Below are 17,802 nucleotides of genomic sequence, written 5' to 3' on the forward strand. Positions count from 1 at the left end.
GCGACGTCACCGCGCAGCACGCACGTACGTACGCGTGACGTCAGCGCGCTCTCTCCGCGCCGCGCTCGGAGCCCTGAGGGAGCCGCTGAGGTGGGGCCGGGCCCGGGGGCTCGCGCCGGGAATTTGGGGAGGATTTGAGGGGTCTGGGGGCTACAGGGGGGGAGGGGAGAGGGCAAGGGCAGCGCTGGGGGGGTTTGAGGCGGCTCTGAGGGGGTTTGAGGTGAGGGGAGCGTATGGAGGGGCTCGGGGGGTATTGGGGGGAGCGAGGGGTTCAGGAAAGGTTTGGGGGGGAACCCTGAGGGGGTTTGAGATGGGGGGGGCGCTCTGGAGGGGTTTAGGGGGGGCTTTTGGGGGCTTGGGGTCTGATGAGGGGTTTGGGGGCGGTGTAGGAGGGGCTGGGGGGTTCTGAGGGGGTTCAGGTGAGGAGGGGTCTGGAGGGGCTGCAGGAGCAACTGGGGAGGCTTTGGAGGCTTTAGGGGGGATTCTGAGGGGGCTGCGAATGTTTGGGGTGATGGGGGGCCCTTGAGGGGATCGTTAGGGGGCAGCTCAGAGGGTGGGGGGCACCCAAGGGTGCTGCCAGTGCGCCCCCAGTGTCCGTGCCCCCCCCCCCCGGCACAGCCCTTTGTCCCCACGGCCCCAGGCCAGGTGACAAAGTCCTGTGGGCGGGAGAGGGGGTGGAAAACGCCCCCAAAACATCCAGAAACACCCCAAAGCACACCCACAGCCCCCCCCAAACCCACCCCAAAACAGCCTCAACACCCCAAAACTGCCACTATCCCACCCAAAACAGCCCCAGCCCCCCAATAACCCCACAGTCACCCCCAAAACACCACTCACCTCCCCAGAAATAACCCTCCAATCACCCCAAAACCGCCCCTCCCTCACCTCCCTCCCTTTCCTGGGGATCCCCCCTCCCTTCCAGGGGCTTCCCCCCATTTCTGGGCTGCGGGGATCCCCCCTAACCCCCCCTCAAATTCCCCCCAGCCCCCACCATGCAGCTCTTCATCCGCGGCCAGACCCTCCTCACCCTCGAGCTCTCCGGCTCCGAGACCCTCGCCCAGATCAAGGTGAGAGCCCCCAAATTCGGGCTGTCCCCCTCCCCAATCCCCCCCAGATTTTGGGGTGCTGACCCCCCCCTCCCGTTTGTCCCCCTCCCCCAGGAGAGGGTGGCCGAGCTTTCGGGGATCCCCCCCGAGGACCAAGTGCTGCTCCACGCCGGGACCCCCCTGGACGATGAGGCCGTGCTGGGGCAGAGCCCCCTCCCCGAATTCACCACCCTGGACCTCTCCACGCGCCTGCTGGGCGGTAATTCCGGGGGGGGCCGCTAATTATCAGGCTGTTAATTAGCAGAACAACCCCCCCAACACCCCGATTTCCTTCCTCCCCGCAGGGAAGGTGCACGGCTCCCTCGCCCGCGCCGGCAAAGTGAGGGGCCAGACCCCCAAGGTGAGCTCTGAGGGGGCTCCCCCCGGCCTTGGGGGGGGTTTGGGGACCCTGCTGGGGTTTTGGGGACCCCCCTGACCCCCCGGTTTCCAATCAGGTGGCCAAGCAGGAGAAGAAGAAGAAGAAGACGGGGCGGGCCAAGCGGCGCATGCAGTACAACCGGCGCTTCGTCAACGTGGTACCCACCTTCGGCAAGAAGAAGGGTCCCAACGCCAACTCCTGAGCACAATAAAGGAATTTGGGCCCAATTCCCGCCACTTCGGGGCTTCCTGAGCTTTTTTCGCTTTTTTGGGGGTGGTTTTGCGCTGTTGAAGGGGCCTTTTTGAGGAGTGCAAAGAAGTTCAGGGGTCAAAGTGGTCTCTAGGGGGTTGTGCGGGTCTCGGAGCAGATGGCAGGGCGGTTAATGGGCGGTGATTAGAGAGAGGAACTTAATGAGCGTTAATTTGGGGGCTGTTAATGAGAGGATGCTGCGTGCAGAAGAGTTTTCTATGGGAGCCGCGGAAAGAGCCGAGCGTTGCCGGAAACACCCGAGCGCGGGGGCCGGGCGGAGAGAGCCGAGCGCTGCCGGAAAAAGCCGAGGGCAGAGGCTGGGCGGAGGGAACCGAGCGCTGCCGGAAACACCCGAGCGCGGAGGCGGGGCGGAGGAGCCGAGCGCTGCCGGAAATAACCGACTTTTCCCGATTATGAGGGGGCCTGGGGAGCTGAGCAGTGCCGGAAATACCCGAGTGATTCCGAATGTGAGGGGGCGTGGGAGCCGAGCGGTGACGGAAACACCCCCGGCGGGGCCTCCTGTCCCCCCAAAATCCCCCTGCGAGGGAAGGAGGGACCCCCGAAATACCCCCAGTTCCAGTACACCGGCTCATCCCAGCCCCAGAGCCGCTGGGTGAGAAAAGGGGAGGGACGAATCCGTCCTCAGATATGAATATGCAAATATAGGAGTGTTATTATGCTAATAAACGAGTGACGCAAAACGGCCCGCACTGCCGGAGAGGCGGGGTTATGCAAAACAGAAGCGAGTGAAGGGCATGCTGGGATAATTTTTCTTAAGCATTTCGAAGTTTTTTTTGGGATTAAACCGTGCGGGACGCGGGAGGAAAGTGCGGGATGAGCTGGGGAAAGAGGCCCGGCCCGGGATGCGGGGGGTGCGAGTGCGGCCCGGGGATTGCCGTGAGGTGCGGGCGGGCCGGGCGGGGCCGGAGGCGGCGCGGAGCCGGGCTCGGTATCGCTTCTCGGCCTTTTGGCTAAGATCAAGTGTAGTATCTGTTCTTATCAGTTTAATATCTGATACGTCCTCGATGAGAGGACTTCATATTAAACGGATTTTTGGGCTCGGGAGTTGGACCCGGAGCTTGCTCCCTCCGCTCCGCGCATCGTCCCGGTATTGCAGTGCCTCCGGGAACGGTGCACCCCGCACGGGGACTTTACTGTGGTGAAAAACAGACTAAAACCCGCTTGAATAGCTATTACTATGCGATAGCAGCACGTTATCCCGGTATTGAAGTGCGTTCGGGAACGGCGCACCCCGCACGGGGATCTATGCACGGTAAAAAACCCAAAAAAAGCTCCTTTAAGCTTTTATTTTAGCGTGTTTATCTCAGTCTACTTGAGGATTTCAGCGCGGATCGAAATCAAAATGGCCCCGCGGGTCTCCGTGAGGGCCCCGAGCCCGCCGCCCTCACATCCCCTCACGGCGCGCCGCAAAATGGCGGCGCCTTCACCGCGCTGCTTGCCGAGGTTAAACTCCATCCTTTGGCCGCTCCCCCGGTAAAATTGGAGTTCTGTGCGAGTAATAATAAATATTTATAATGTTTAAAGTGTGTTAAAGGAGATTTGAAGGTTTTATTGAATGAATCCGTGATGGGAGTAAGGAACAGGAGGGGGGGGGGCTACGCGAGTTTCCTGAGGAAAACGCGGCACAGTCTCCGCCTCCGCGCTTCTTCCGCGCCCGCTCCCAATTTCAAACGAAACAAATCTCTTTTATTTTCCGTATTTTGCACATTTTTAACCCTTTCCTCCCCTCCCTCCCCATCAGCGCGCCGCGCGCTCTCCCCCCTTCATCCACCGAAACAAAATGGCGGCGGCGCGGCGGGCGGGAAACTGCGCGTGAGGCGAGCGCCCCCTTCGCCCCCATCCGCCAATCGGAGCGCCGCTTTTCGCCGTCGCCGGGCAGAACAGCGCGGTCGGGGCCAATCAGAAAATCCGAGCGGCTGGCGCGGGCCGCGCGCGGGGAGGGAAGGAGGGGAAGCGGCGAGGCCGCCGCCACACTCGCAGCGACCGTTGCGCACGTAGGTGGGGCTGAGGGGGAAGGGGGGGGCGCCCACCGGCGACAGCGTCTGCGCGCGGCGCGAGCCCTCCGCTCCGCGCATGCGCCGCGCCTGCGCGGTGATGCGGCGCGGGCGGGGTTTGCCGCGGCGCGCAGGCGCGGCGCATGCGCGGCAGGGGCGGCGCGCGGCGCGCGGGGGGGCGCGGCTGAGGGGCGGCGGCGGCGCAGGCGCGGCTGAGGCGGCGGCGGCGGCGGGAGCGGGACGGGCCCGGCGATCGCTCCGCGCTCCGGCCGCCCCCTCCCCGCGCCAGCGGCGGCGGCCCCGCCTCGCGCTCTCGCTCTCTTTTCCCCTTCTCCCCCCCCTCTCCCGTCCCTTCTCCGCCCCCTTCCTTCCGCCCCTTCCCTCCCTCAGTCCCCGCCCCGCGGCCTCAGGCCCGGCCCGGCCTCGCGCTCCGGCCTCGGCGCCGCCGCCTCAGCGCGCCCGCGCTTCCGCTTCCCTTCCCCCCCCCGCCCCGCGGCCCCTTCCCCCCCCCCTTCCCCACACACCGGCCCCGCCATGGACGTGAAGCGGCTGAAGGTGACCGAGCTGCGGGCCGAGCTGGGCCGGCGCGGCCTGGACGCCCGCGGGCTGAAGGTGGAGCTGGCGCAGCGGCTGCAGGAGGCCCTGGACGCCGAGATGTTGGCGGCGGGGCCCGAGGAAGGCGGCGGCGGCGGCGGCGGGGGAGGCCCGGCCGCGGCCGCCTCGAGCTGCGCAGGGGAAGCGGGGCCGGCGGGAGGCCCGGGCGGGCGGCCCCACGGAGGGGATGAGGAGGAGGAGGAGGAAGAGGAGGAGGAGGAGGAAGAGGAGGAGGAGGAGGACGAGGAAGCGCTGCTCGCCGATGAGGACGAAGCGGCCGCCGCGGCCCCCGAGGCGGCCCCGGCCCAGCCCGGCCCCCCCGGGGAGGAGGAGGAGGAGGAGGAGGAGGAAGAGGAGGCGGCCCCGGCCGAGCCCGCGGGGTCGGAGCCGCTGCAGCCGCCGCAGGAGGAGGGAGCGGCGGCCGCGGCCGAGGCTCAGGCGGCCGAGGGAGGAGGAGGCGGCGGCGGCAGCGGCGGCGTGAACGGGGCCGAGCGGCCGCCGGAGGAGGCGCCCAGCGGGGATGAAGCGGCCGCGGCCGAGGCCAAGGAGGAGGAGGCGGCGGCGGGTGAGCGATGGGGGAGAGCCGGGACCGGGAAAAGGAAGCGGGGGAACCGGGAACGGCACCCCCAGAACAGGGAGGGGACCGGGAAAGGAGCCCCGGAAGGAACCAACGGGAACGGGATCCTCGGAACCGGGAACGGGATTCCCAAAACCGGGAAAAGAATCTTCGGCACCGGGAACGGGATTCCCAAAATCGGGAGAGAGCCCCCGGAGCTTTGGGAGGGAAGCGGGGAAGGAACCCCCGGAACCGGGACCGGGATCTCCAGAACCGGGAGAGGAACCCCGAGAGATCCTCGGGAGGGAGCCCCGGAACCGGGAGGGGAACCGGAAAAGAATCCTCGGAGCCGGGATCGGGATCCCCAGAACCGGGAGAGAACCCGGGAGCTTTGGGAAGGAACCGGGGAAGGACCCTTGGGATGCTCGGGGTAAATTCCAAAAACCGGCAAAAAACGGGAAAGGCCCCGGAGCCCCGTGAGGGACCCCGCGCAAAATTCCCGGTTTTCCCCCAAAATCCCGACCTGGGCCCCGTCCTCCCATCCCGGGGGTTTTGGGCGATAAAATCGCGATGAAATCGCGATAAAATCCCCGAATTTCCGACAGCGAAAATGGGGATTTGAAGGGGGGAAAAAGCGGGAAAAATTTGAATTCCGAGGGGTTTTTGTGGGGCCGCGGCTGAGGGGAATCGGTGGAACTCCTGGAATTGGCCAATTCCGAGCTGGGGTTGGGAAAATGTGAGGGAAAAGTTGGGGAAAATTTGGGGTTTGAGGGGAGAAACTGGGATGGGGCAAAATTCGGGTTCAGGAGGGGAAAAAATCCCGATTTTTGTGGGATTCTGAGGGAAAAATCCGGATTTTTGTGCGTTTCTGAGGGAAAATTCTCCGTTTTGAGGGGGGAAATTTTGAATTTAAAGAAATAATCCAGGGGAAAGCCTTAGGAAAATTGGGCGATTTGTTTTGAGGTGAAATCTCTGGGTTTGGGGGAAGTTTTGGGATTTTTGAGGGGGAAATTTTGATTTTTTTTTTTTTTTTGAGGGAAAATCTGGATATTTAAAGAAAAATTGTAATTTCTAAGGGAAAAATGTAAATTTCTGAGGGGTAAATATGGATTACTGAGGGGAATATGTGGATATTTGTTGGGAAAATCTGAATTTTTGTGAGGAAAATACTGATTTCTGAGGGAAAGCTTTGATTTTTGGTTGGAAAATCGTGGGATTTGAGGGAAAAACTCATTTTGAAGGAAAAAAATCTGATTTGGGGAGGATTTCTGGAGCTTGGATCACCACGGAACAGAATTTTATTGGGATTTAAGTGAAATTATTCCCATTTTTATCCCAGACTTTGATTTTTATGGTATTAGAGCTGGAAAATTTCAATTTTAGGAAGATGGAAAATACAAAAACTTGGATTTTATGGGAATATTTCCAAATCTTGAATTTTCAGGAATTTTTTTTGGCCAAACGAGAGAAAAATTGGGATTTTTTGGATATTCCTGTCAGATTTATTCATTTTTAATTTGGATTTTCCAGTTGTTGGTGAACCAATGGATCTTGGGCTGGAATTTTTCCTTTTCCCTGAAAAATCCCAGGGGAATTTTACATTTTTAAGGATTTTAAACATTTTTTTGGCTTTTTTAACCCATCCCAGGTGGGAAAATTCATTCAAACTCCAGGAGCTTCATGGCCTGTTTTTATTTAATTCATTTTTTTAAGAAAAAAAATAGAATTTCAGGCATTTTTCACCACTCTAAAAACTGGGAAATTCCAAAGTCCTCATGGAATGCTTGGAGTGAAGCAATTTTGAAGGAAAAAATTGGAATTTTAACTCCTTTTTTTCACTATAAAGCCCCAAAAATCCATCAAAACTCCCAAGTTTTCCATGGAATGCTTTGGTTTCGTGGATTTTTAAGGATAAAAATCTGAATTTTAACCACATTTCGCCCTTTAGAACCTGGACAAATCCATTCAAGCTCCAAGGTTTTCATGGAATCTTCATTCATTCGTTTTCAAGCAGAAAAAATTCAAATTTCAACCAATTTTGGTCACTCTAAAAGCTGAAAATCCATCAAAACTCCCAGAGAAACTTGGCTTTAATTCACTTTAAGAAAAAAAATGAAATTTTCACCACTCTTGGAGCTTTTAAAGGAAAGGACTCAACTGAACTTTTGGCATTTCCATGGAATATTCAGTTTTAATTGGACTTTTAAGGCAAAAAAATGGAAATAAATCCAAATTTGAACAATTCTTTCCTGGAAAAATTAAAATAAATCCAAATTTGAACCCTTTTTCCCTGGAAAAATTAAAATAAATCCAAATTTTGACCCTAATTTCCCCCAGAAAAATGGAAATAAATCTGAATTTTAACCCTTTTGTTCCAAGTAAAAGCCAGAGAAATGGAAGTTAATCCAAAATTTAACCTTTTTGTGACAGTAAAAATAGAAATAAATCAGAATTTTAACATTTTTTCCCTGAAAAAACGGAGATAAATCTGAATTTTAACCCTTTTTTTTCTGGAAGAGCCAGAAAAATGAAAATAAATTCCAACTTGAACCATTTTTCCCCTGGAACAATGGAAATAAATCTGAATTTTAACCCTTTTTCCCCAGGAAAATGGAAATAAATCCAAATCCAAACCTTTGCACCCTGAGAAAAATGGAAATAAATCTGAATTTTAACCCTTTTCCCTCCAGGAAAATGGAACTAGATCTGAATTTTAACCCTTTTTTTTTTTGCCAGAAAAATGGAACTAAACCTAAATTTTAACCCTTTCTGCCCTGGAAAAATGCCAATAAATCAGAATTTTAACCCTTTTTTCCTTGTGAAAAATTGAGCTAAATTTCAATTTTAACCCTTTTTTTTGCCAGGAAAATAGAAATAAATTTAAATTTTAACCCTTTTCTTTGTCAGGAAATTGGAAATAAATCTGAATTTTAACCCTTTTTTCCCCAGGAAAACGGAAATAGATCTGAACTTTAACCCTTTTTTGACAGGAAAATGGAAGTAAATTTCAATTTTAACCCTTTGTGCCCTGGCAAAGGGGTAAATCGGGGTTTTGGCCTTGCAGGGGAGGAGGAGGACAAGGCCAAGGCGGAGGCCGAGCGCCGGGGGCTGAAGCGGCTGCGGGACGAGAAGGACGAGCACGGGCGGGCCTGGCACGAGTTCCGCGAGGAGGCCTACAACAGCCGGTGCGGCTGGGGGGATTGTCCTGAATTGATTCCCAGTTCTTGCGGGTTTGATTCCCAATTCTTGCAGGTTTGATTCCCAATTCTTGCAGGTTTGATTCCGAATTTTTTCCAAAGTTTTTCTGAATTTTTTCTGGATTTTTTCCAATTGTCTTCCAAATTTTTTCAAATTTTTTTTCTGAATTTTTTCCACATTTTTCTGAATTTTTTCAGGTTTTATCCTGAATTTTTTTCTGATTTTTTTCCAAATTTCTTCCAGAATTTTTCCAATTTTTTCCCGATTTTTTTCAATTTTTATTCTGAATTTTTTCCCCATTTTCTTCTAAATTTCTTTCCAACTTTTCCAATTTTTTTCCGAATTTTTTCCAAGTCTTTTTCTCAGATTTTTCCAATTTTTTTTCCAATTTTTTCTGAGTTTTTTTCCATTTTTTTCCTATTTTTTTTCTAATTTTTTACTAAATTCTTTAGAATTTTGTTTTGGGGTTTTTTTCTTGAATTTTTTTTTTTTTTTTTTTTTAGTTTTTGGGCTTTTTATCAGAATTTTCTTTGATATCTTTAGAGATTTTTTCAGATTTTTTCCCAGTTTTTTGGCATTTTCTCTGATTTATTTCTGATTTCTTTCATAATTTTTGGGGGGATTTTTTTCAGGATTTTCTCTTTCTTTTTTTTTCTTTTTTTTTTTTTCTTTTTTTTTTTTTGCAGGGTTTTTTCCTGATTTATCCATATTTTTCTGAATTTTTTAAATTTATTTTTTCCCCTGAACATTTTCAGATTTTTCCCAGAATTATTTTCTGATTTTTTTTTTAATTCTTTCTGATTTCTGTCTGGGTTTTTTTTTCCGAATTTTGTAGATTTTGTTCTGATGTTATTCTGAATTTTTCCTGATTTTTTTAGATTTTTTTTTCATTATTTTTGGAACTTTTTTATCTTTGGGGGGGTTTGGGACATCCCAAGAACTCCCAGCTCTGCCGAGTGGGAATTCCAGGAATTTCTCAGGAATTTTGGGACTTTTTGGGGTTTTTTTGGAGTTTTTGGGGGGTTGGAAATGTCCCAGAATCCGGGAGTTCCCAGCTGGGAATTCCTGAGGATTTGGGGCTTTCCTGCAACTTTAGGTGTCCTGAAATTTGGGATTTCCCCCCCGATTTTGGGATTTCCCCTAGGATTTGGGATTTCCCCTTCCAGAATTTGGGATTTTCCCAAACTTTGGGATTTCCCCCCAGGTCCAAATCACCGCCACCGCCCGAGGAGGAGCCGCCGGAGGGGGAGGAGGACGAGAGCCTGGTGATCCTGGACACCTGTGAGGGAAAGGCTGGGATCTGGGAATTGGGCTGGGACTGAGCTGGGATTAAAAGGGATTTGGGCTGGGATTGAGCTGGATTTGGGCTGGAGTTGAGCTGGGATTGAGCTGGGATTTGGGCTGGAGTTGAGCTGGGATTGAGCTGGGATTTGGGCTGGAGTTGAGCTGGGATTGAGCTGGATTTGGGCTGGAGTTGAGCTGGGATTTGAGCTGGATTTGGGGTGGGATTGATCTGGGTTTGAGCTGGAGTTGAGCTCGATCTGAGCTGGAGTTGAGCTGGGATTTGGGTTGGGATTGAGCTGGGATCTGAGCTGGGATTAAAATGGGATCTGAGCTGGGATTTGGGCTGGAGTTGGGCTGGATTTGGACTGGGACTGAGCTGGATTTGGGCTGGGATTTGGGCCGGGATGATGGTGCCTTTCCCTCCCCAGACGCGTTGGACCTGCAGTTCTGGGCTGGGATTTGGGCTGGGATTGATCTGGGAGTTGAGCTAGGATTTGGGCTGGGGTTTGGGCTGGGGTTTAAGCTGGGATCACGGTGCCTTTCCCTCCCCAGACATGTTGGACCTGCAGTTCCAGGCTGGGATTGAGCTGGGGTTTGGGCTGGGATTGATCTGGGATTTGAGCTGGGATTTAAGCCGGGTTTAAACTGGGATTTAAGGCGGGTTTAAGCCAGGTTTAAGCCAAGTTTAAGCCGGGATCACAGTGCCTTTCTCTCCGCAGACACGTCGGACCTGCAGTTCCGCGCCAGCCGCGACCGCTACGGGGGGCAGCCGCTCTTCTCCGAGCGCTTCCCGGGGCTCTGGGCCGGCGCCCGCAGCACCCACGGGGTGACACAGGGCAGGGTCTGCTTCCAGGCCAAGGTGGGGAACGGGGGAAATGGGGGGAAAACGGGGGGAAACGGGGGGGAAAACTGGGGGAAAAACTGGGGGGAAATGGGGGGAAACAGGGGGGGAAATTGGGGGGAAATGGGGGAAAAATGGGGGGGGAATGGGGGAAAATAGGGAAAAATGGGGGGGAAATCAGGAAAAACGGGGGGGAAATTGGGGGAAGACAACTGGGGGGAAATGGGGAAAAACGGGGGGGGAATGGGGGGAAACAGGGGGGAAATGGGGAAAAAAGTGGGAAAAAATGGGGGAAAATGGGGAAAAAACGGGGGAAAAAATGGGGGGAAATGGGGAAAAAAATTGGGGGAAAAGGAGGGGAAAATGGGGGAAAAAACTGGGGGAAAATGGGGAAAATCCAGGCCAAAACCAGGGAAAAAATGGGGAAAAAATGGGACAAAACCAGGGCAAAACTGGGAAAAGATCTCTGTGGGGGCTGGGATTGCAGAGGGAGGGGCAGAAAAGGGGATCTGGGGGGAGGTTTAGGGGGATCTTGGGAGAGTTTGAGGTTTTAGGGCGTTGGTGGGTGGGGTTGGGCTGTTTCAGAGGGGATTTGGGTTTTTTTTGGGAGGGTTGGGGTTTTTTTGAGGTTTTAGGAGATTTTGGGGTGACTTTGGGGGCTTTTTGGTGCCTGTTTTAGCAGATTTTGGCTCTGTTTGGGGTTTTTTGGGGTTTCTGCTGCTGCTGTTTCCTTCTCCCTGCCCCATTCCTGATTTTTTTTTGTTCCCAAATCCCGAATTTCCCTGCAGGTGTCTCAGAATCTCCCGGGCAAGGAGGGCAGCACCGAGGTGCCGCTGCTGAGGGTGGGCTGGTCCGTGGACTTCTCCCACTCCCAGCTGGGTGAGACCCCAAATCCCCTCAGAGCCACCCCAAATCCCGCTGGGAAGCCCCAAAATCCAGCCAGGATCCTAAAATCCAGCCAGGACTCCAAAATCCAGCCCCAAAATCCATCCAGAATCCCCAAATCCATCCAGGATCCCAAAATCCATCCAGAATCCCAAAATCCAGCCGCAGATCCACTCTAAAGAACAAAATCTACCCCAAAATCCATCCAGAATCCCAAAATCCAGCCCCAAAATCCATCCAGGATCCCAAAATCTGTCCCAAAATCCATCCAGGATCCCAAAATCTGCCCCAAATTCCATCCAGGATCCCAAAATCCATCCAGGACTCCAAAATCCAGCCCCAAATCCACTCTAAAGGACAAAATCTACCCCAAAATCCATCCAGAATCCTAAAATCCAGCCCCAAAATCCATCCAGGATCCCAAAATCTGCCCCAAAATCCATCCAGGATCCCAAAATCCAGCCCCAAATCCACTCTAAAGGACAAAATCTACCCCAAAATCTATCCAGGATCCCAGAATCCATCCAGGATCCCAAAGTCCAGCCCCGAATCCGTCCAGGATCCCGCAATTCCCCCTTCCCCAAATCCCCAAATCCCCCCGAATTCCCCTCCCCATCCCAAATCCCAAAATCTCCTTCTTTTGCCCCGTTCCAGGGGAGGATGAATTTTCCTACGGCTTCGACGGGCGGGGGCTGAAGGTGGAAAATGGAAAATTTGAGGAATTTGGGGAAAGTTTTGGAGAAAACGACGTCATCGGCTGCTTCGCGGTGAGGGGGAAAGGGGAAAGGAGAAAGGCTGGAAATGCACAGGGAGATCAGCAGGGGCTGGGGAGGAACCTGGGAAAATCAGGAAAAAAAGGGAAAAATCAGGGAAAAACCCAGGAAAAGTCAGGGGGGAAAAGGAGGAAAGTCAGGGGGGAAAAGGAGGAAAATCAGGGGAAAAAAAAACAGGGGAAAATGGGGAAAATCAGGAAAATAAAAACAAGGAAAAATCAGGGGAAAAGGAGAAAAATCAGGGGAAAATGGGGGAAAATCAGGAAAAGATCTGGGAAAAAACCCAGGAAAAATCAGGTATAAAAATGGAAAAAAATCAGGGGGAAAAAATCTGGGGAAAAGGTGAAAAATCAAGAAAAGATCAGGGGAAAAAGGAGAAAAATCAGGGTAAGAAAATGGGAAAATTCAGGTATAAAAAGGTGAAAAATCAGGGAAAAAACCAGGAAAAATCAGGGAAAAAAGAGAAAACCCAGGGCAAACCCAGGAGAAACACAGAATGAAAAGGCTCAGGTGTGAAACCTGCGTGTTTCTGGCGCCCGCAGGACTTCGAGGGCGCGGAGCTGGTGGCGCTGTCGTTCTCCAAGAACGGGCAGGAGCTGGGCACGGCCTTCACGGTGCCCAAGGCGGCGCTGGGCGCGCGGGCGCTGCTGCCGCACGTGCTGTGCAAGGGCTGCGCCGTGGAGCTCAACTTCGGGCAGCGCCCGCAGCCCCTGGCGCCCGTGCCCGACGGCTTCGTCTTCATCCACGAGGTGCCCGCGCCCGACAGGGTCCGGACGCCGCCGGGGCCCAAGAGCACCGAGGAGTGTGAGGTGAGGGGGGGAGGGGGGATGGGGGGGATGGGAGGGTCCCTGGGGGTTTCCTGGGGGGTGCCCTGGGGGTCTGGGGGATCCCTGGGGGGGGATCCAGGGGCTCTTCCCTCCTTGGGGATCCTCCTGGGGGTTCCCTGGGGGTTTTCTGGGGATCCAGGGGCTCCTCCTGCCTTGGGGATCATCCCGGGGCTTCCCTGGGGGTCTGGGGGTTCCCTGGGGGTTTTCTGGGGCTTCCCTGGGGATCCAGGGGCTCCTCCCTCCTGGAGGATCCTGGGGTTCCCTGGGGATCTGGGGGATTCCCTGGGGGTTTCTCCCTTGGGATCTCCCTGGGGGTCCAGGGGCTGCTCACGGGGGTTCCCTGGGGATCTGGGGGATCCTTCCTCCCTGGGGGATCCTCCTGGGGTTCCTGGGGTCCTAGTGGGAGCAGTGAGGTTGGGTTTGCTGAGGATGAGGGTGTGGAGCTGCTGGGAATCCCAGGAGCCACTGGGAATTCCTCTGGATTCCCTCTGGAGCCACTGGGAATCCAGGCACAGATCCAGTTGGAATCCCGGTGTTCTTCCTTCTGGATCCACGGGGAATCCCAGTTCCCCATTCCCTGCCCGCCCTGGGATCCTGTGCCCCATTCCCTCTCCCCCTGGGGATCCTGTGCCCCATTCCCCTCTCCTTGCCCCGTGTCCCATCAGGAATTCTCCCCTCCCCAGGTGCTGCTCATGGTGGGGCTGCCGGGCTCCGGGAAGACGCAGTGGGCACAGAAACATTCCCAGGAGCACCGGGACAAGCGCTACAACATCCTGGGCACCGAGCGCGTCCTGCACCAGCTCAGGGTGCGCGGGGCTGGGGGGGACTGGGGGGACTGGGGGGGACTGGGGATGGTGGGGTGGTAGGATCTGTGGGATTGGGGGATCCCTGGGATCTGTGGGATTGGGGATCCCTGGGGATGGTGGGGTGGTGGGATTGATGGGATTGTGGGATTGGATGGGATCTATGGGACTGCGGGATCCCTGGGGTGGTGGGGTTGGGTGGGATTGGGGGATCCTTGGGGATGGTGGGGTGGTGGGATCTGTGGGATTGGGGGATCCCTGGGATCCCTGGGAATGGTGGGGTGGATTGGATTAATGGGATCATGGGATCCCTGGGAATGATGGGATCTGTGGGATTGTGGGATTCCTGGGAATGGTGGCATTGGATGGGATTGATTGGATATTGGGATGGCATCTCCCTCCTGCACCAGCTCAGGGTCTCATGATAAAACTGGGAATTCAGGGTGGGAATGGGGTCAGGGAAATGATGGAATCTGTGGGATAACGAGATCCAAGGATTATGGGATCCAAGGATTGTGGGATAATTGGATTATGGGATAATTGGATTGTGGGATAATGGAATCGTGGGTTGGGATCTTTGCCCTGCACCAACTCAGGGTGATGGAGGGAAAACAGGAATTCAGGGTGGGAATGGGAAGGGTGGGATGGACTGGGAATAATGGGATTGATAGGATGGGATAATGGGATGGGAATAATGGGATGGACTGGGAAGAATGGGGTTGATAGGATGGGATAATGGGATTGAAAGGGTGGGATAATGGGATGGGATAATAGGATGGGATAATGGGATTGAAAGGGTGGGATGGACTGGGAACAATGGGATTGAAAAGATGGGATAGTGGGATGGGATAATGGGATGGCAGGGATGGGAATTCTGGGGTGGGAATGATAGGATTGATGGGATGGGATGCTGGGACATTGGGGTGGCACGGATGGGATTTCTGGGCTGGGTGGGAATCCTGGGCTGGGATTTCTGGGCCCTGTGGCCCAGCCTGGAGCCCCCCGGCCGTGCCCATTCCCAATTCCCGAGCGTTCCCCTGCAGACGCGGGGGCCGGAGCCGGAGGAGGAGCTGGACGCCAAGAGCCGGGAGCTGCTGACTCAGCAGGCGGCGCAGTGCCTTAGCAAGCTGGTGCAGATCGCCCCCCGCGCCCGCCGCAACTTCATCCTGGACCAGGTACCCCGGCGGAACCGGGGAGACACGGCCCGGGGAGCGGGGAGGGACTGTCTGGGGAGCGGGGAGAAACTGCCTGGGGAGCTGGGAAAAACTGCCTGGGAACCCAGGGAAAAACTGCCTGAAAATCCAGAGAAACCAGCTTGGAAACCCAGGGAAAAACTGCCTGGGAACGCAGGGAAAAACTGGCCAGGGACACGGGGAAAAACTGCCTGGAAACCCAGGGAGAAACTGCCCAGGGACACGGAGAAAAACTGCCCAGGGAGCTGGGAAAAACTGCCTGGGAACCCAGGGAAAACCTGCCCAGAGATCCAGGGAAAACCCCTCAAAAATCGCTGAAAAAGGCCCCAAAGAACCCTTGGAAAACCCTCCCAAATCCTCCTTCAAAAACCCGCCCTAAAAATCCTTGGAAATTCTTCCAAAAAATCCCCATTCCAGACCCCAAATTCCCATTCCAGACCCCAAACCCCCATTCCAGACCCCAAATCCCATTTTTCCCAAATCCCATTTTCCCCAATCCCTGCCTTTCCCCAATCCCATTTTCCCCCAATCCCTGCTTTCCCCCAATCCCTGTTTTCCCCAATCCCATTTTTCCCCAATCCCATTTTCCCCAAATCCCATTTTTCCTCCTCTCCACCCCCAGTGCAACGTGTACAACTCGGGGCAGCGCCGGAAGCTCTCGGCCTTCAAGGGCTTCTCCAGGAAGGTCGTGGTGATCGTGGCCCCCGAGGCCGAGTGGGAGCAGCGCCTGCAGCAGCGGCGCCAGAGCGAGGGCGACGACGTGCCCGAGTCCGTCATGCTGGAGATGAAAGGTGAGGGGAAAAATCACTCTGAAATTGGGGAAAAATCACTGGGAAAATGGGGAAAAATTACCCTGGAAATGGGGGGAAAAATGGGGAAAAATCACCCTGGAAATAGGGAAAAATCACCCTGGAAATGGGGAAAAATCACTGGGAAAAATGGGGGGAAATGGGGACAATCACACCAAAAATGGGGGGAAAAATTGGGGAGAAATCACACAGGAAATGAGGGGGGAAAATCCATGGGAAATGAGGAGGGAAATGGGAAAAAAAGTGAGAAAGCCCCTGGAAAATGAGGGGGCAAATGGGGAAAAAAATCGGTAGGAAATGAGGGAAAAAAGGGGAGGAAAATCCCTGGGAAATGAGGGGAAAAAAAAAGATAAAATCTGTGGGAAATGAGGGGGAAAATCCCAGAGAAAATGAGGGGGGAAATTGCACAGAAAATGAGGGGAAAAAATGGAAAATCCCTGGAAAATTTCCCAGTTAATTCAGAAATTCCCTTTATTGTCACAGAGAGAATCCCCCCTTTTTTCCCACCCAACACACAAATTTCCCCATCTCTCACCGCTCCCTGCACCGATTTTCCCTAGATCTTTCCCCATTTTTTGAGCCTCATCTTTCCCAGATAACTTTGGAATTTCCCCTCAAAATTTTTGCTGCTTACAGAGAGAGAATTCTCCCCTTTTTTCCCACCCAACACACGAATTTCCCCCCATTTCTCGCCACTCCCAGCACCGATATTCCCGCGCTAAACTCGGTGGTTTTGCCCATTTCCGACCCAAATTGTGCCATTTTTGCCCCGTTTCCGACCCAAATTGTGCCATTTTTGCCCCGTTTCTGACCCAAATTGTGCCATTTTTGCCCCGTTTCCGACCCAAATTGTGCCGTTTTTGCCCCGTTTCTGACCCAAATTGTGCCATTTTTGCCCCGTTTCCGACCCAAATTGTGCCGTTTTTGCCCCGTTTCCGACCCAAATTGTGCCATTTTTGCCCCGTTTCCCAGCCAACTACTCGATCCCGGAGAAGAGCGAGTACGTGGACGAGGTTCTGTTCGGGGAGCTGGGCCGGGACGAGGCGGCGCCGCTGGTGCTGCGCTGGAAGGAGGAGGCGCGGAAGCAGCTGCCGCCCTCGGAGAAGCGCGGGAACCGCCGCAACAACCGCAACAAGCGCAACCGGCAGAACCGCAACCGCGGCCAGGGCTACGGTCAGGGGGGAAACGGGGGGAAAAATGGGGGAAATGGGAAAAACTGGGGTGAAAATGGGGTGAAAACGGGGAAAAATGGGGGGAAAATGGGGTAAAAATGTGATTAACTGAGAAAAAACTGCATGAAAATGGGGTTAAATGGGGTAAAACGGGGTTAAAATGGGGTCTGGGAACCGCCGCAACCGGCAGAACCACAACCGCGGCGAGGGCTACGGTCAGGGGGGGAAATGGGGGAAAAACGGGGGAAATGGGAAAAAATGGGGGGAAAACGGGGAAAAACGGGGTGAAAATGGGGAAAAACTGCATGGAAATGGGGAAAAGCTGCATGGAAATGGGGAAAATGGGAAAAAATGGGGAAAATGGGCTCCAGGGAGGGGTTAGTGGGGTATGGAGCGGGAATTGGGTTTGGGGATGTGGGGAGAGGGGAGAGAGGGACGGGATTTGGGGTGTTTGGGGCTGGATTTAGGATGGGTTTGGGGCTGGATCTAGGATGGGTTTGGGGTTGGATCTAGGATGGGTTTGGGGCTGGATCTAGGATGGGTTTGGGGTTGGATCTAGGATGGGTTTGGGGCTGGATCTAGGATGGGTTTTAGACAGAATTTGAGGGGTTTTGGGGCTGCGTTTTGGGCTGGGTCCGAGGGCTTTGGCACAGGATCTGGGGACAGTTCCCATTCCCACTCTGACCCGGTCCCAGTTCTGACCCATTCCCGGTTCCCTGTTCCCGGTTCTGACCCTAACCCATTCCCAGTTCTGACCCGTTCCCGGTTCTGACCCACTCCTGTCCCGGTTCTGACCCGTTCCCAGTTCTGACCCATTCCCGTCCCGGTTCTGACCCGTTCCCATCCCGGTTCTGACCCGTTCCCGGTTCTGACCCGCTCCCATCCCGCTCTCTCCACAGTGGGGGGGCAGCGCCGGGGCTACGACAGCCGCGTCTACGGGGGCCAGCAGCAGCCGCAGTACTGGGGGCAGCCCGGCAACCGCGGGTGAGGCACCTTCCAGAACCTTCCGGAACCATCCGGGCATTCCTGGGGCATTTCCAGCCCGGTTTGGGGCATTTTGGGGCATTTTTGGGGCATTTCCCCCTTCCTGGCCATTCCCTGGCTGTTTCCCGTTCTGGGAACTCATTTCGAGTGGGTTT

At 54.4% G+C, this 17,802-nt stretch overlaps 2 protein-coding genes across 2 annotated transcripts; both read left to right on the forward strand.

The window, feature by feature from the left end:
- Positions 1–22: 22 nt before the first annotated feature.
- Positions 23–1,700, forward strand: FAU (FAU ubiquitin like and ribosomal protein S30 fusion). Its single transcript, XM_084223987.1, has 5 exons — positions 23–90; positions 985–1,067; positions 1,161–1,305; positions 1,391–1,446; positions 1,541–1,700. The coding sequence occupies exons 2-5, from the start codon at positions 993–995 to the stop codon at positions 1,664–1,666; spliced, it is 402 nt and encodes a 133-aa protein (XP_084080113.1). The 5' UTR covers positions 23–90; positions 985–992; the 3' UTR covers positions 1,667–1,700.
- Positions 1,701–3,912: 2,212 nt separating this feature from the next.
- HNRNPUL2 (heterogeneous nuclear ribonucleoprotein U like 2) lies at positions 3,913–17,651 on the forward strand (the record flags this gene model as incomplete). The annotated part of the gene is made up of 12 exons (XM_084224069.1): positions 3,913–4,887; positions 7,943–8,063; positions 9,281–9,357; positions 10,080–10,219; positions 10,990–11,080; positions 11,741–11,853; positions 12,402–12,668; positions 13,370–13,492; positions 14,533–14,664; positions 15,305–15,473; positions 16,464–16,664; positions 17,563–17,651. Exons 1-12 carry the CDS (start codon positions 4,263–4,265, stop codon positions 17,649–17,651), a joined length of 2,148 nt encoding a protein of 715 aa, XP_084080195.1. The 5' UTR covers positions 3,913–4,262.
- Positions 17,652–17,802: the final 151 nt, after the last annotated feature.

This window comes from Fringilla coelebs (genome assembly GCF_963513975.1).
Source record: "Fringilla coelebs genome assembly, chromosome: 33".
NCBI classification, from domain to species: Eukaryota; Metazoa; Chordata; class Aves; order Passeriformes; family Fringillidae; genus Fringilla; species Fringilla coelebs.

What these genes read in the sequence shown, in the direction of transcription:
- FAU (XM_084223987.1), top strand. Translation starts at nt 993, where the DNA reads ATGCAGCTCTTCATCCGCGGCCAGACCCTCCTCACCCTCGAGCTCTCC. An exon ending in AGACCCTCGCCCAGATCAAG is followed by an intron (nt 1,068 to 1,160) that starts GTGAGAGCCCCC and finishes CCCCTCCCCCAG; the next exon opens with GAGAGGGTGGCCGAGCTTTC. An exon ending in TGAGGGGCCAGACCCCCAAG is followed by an intron (nt 1,447 to 1,540) that starts GTGAGCTCTGAG and finishes GTTTCCAATCAG; the next exon opens with GTGGCCAAGCAGGAGAAGAA.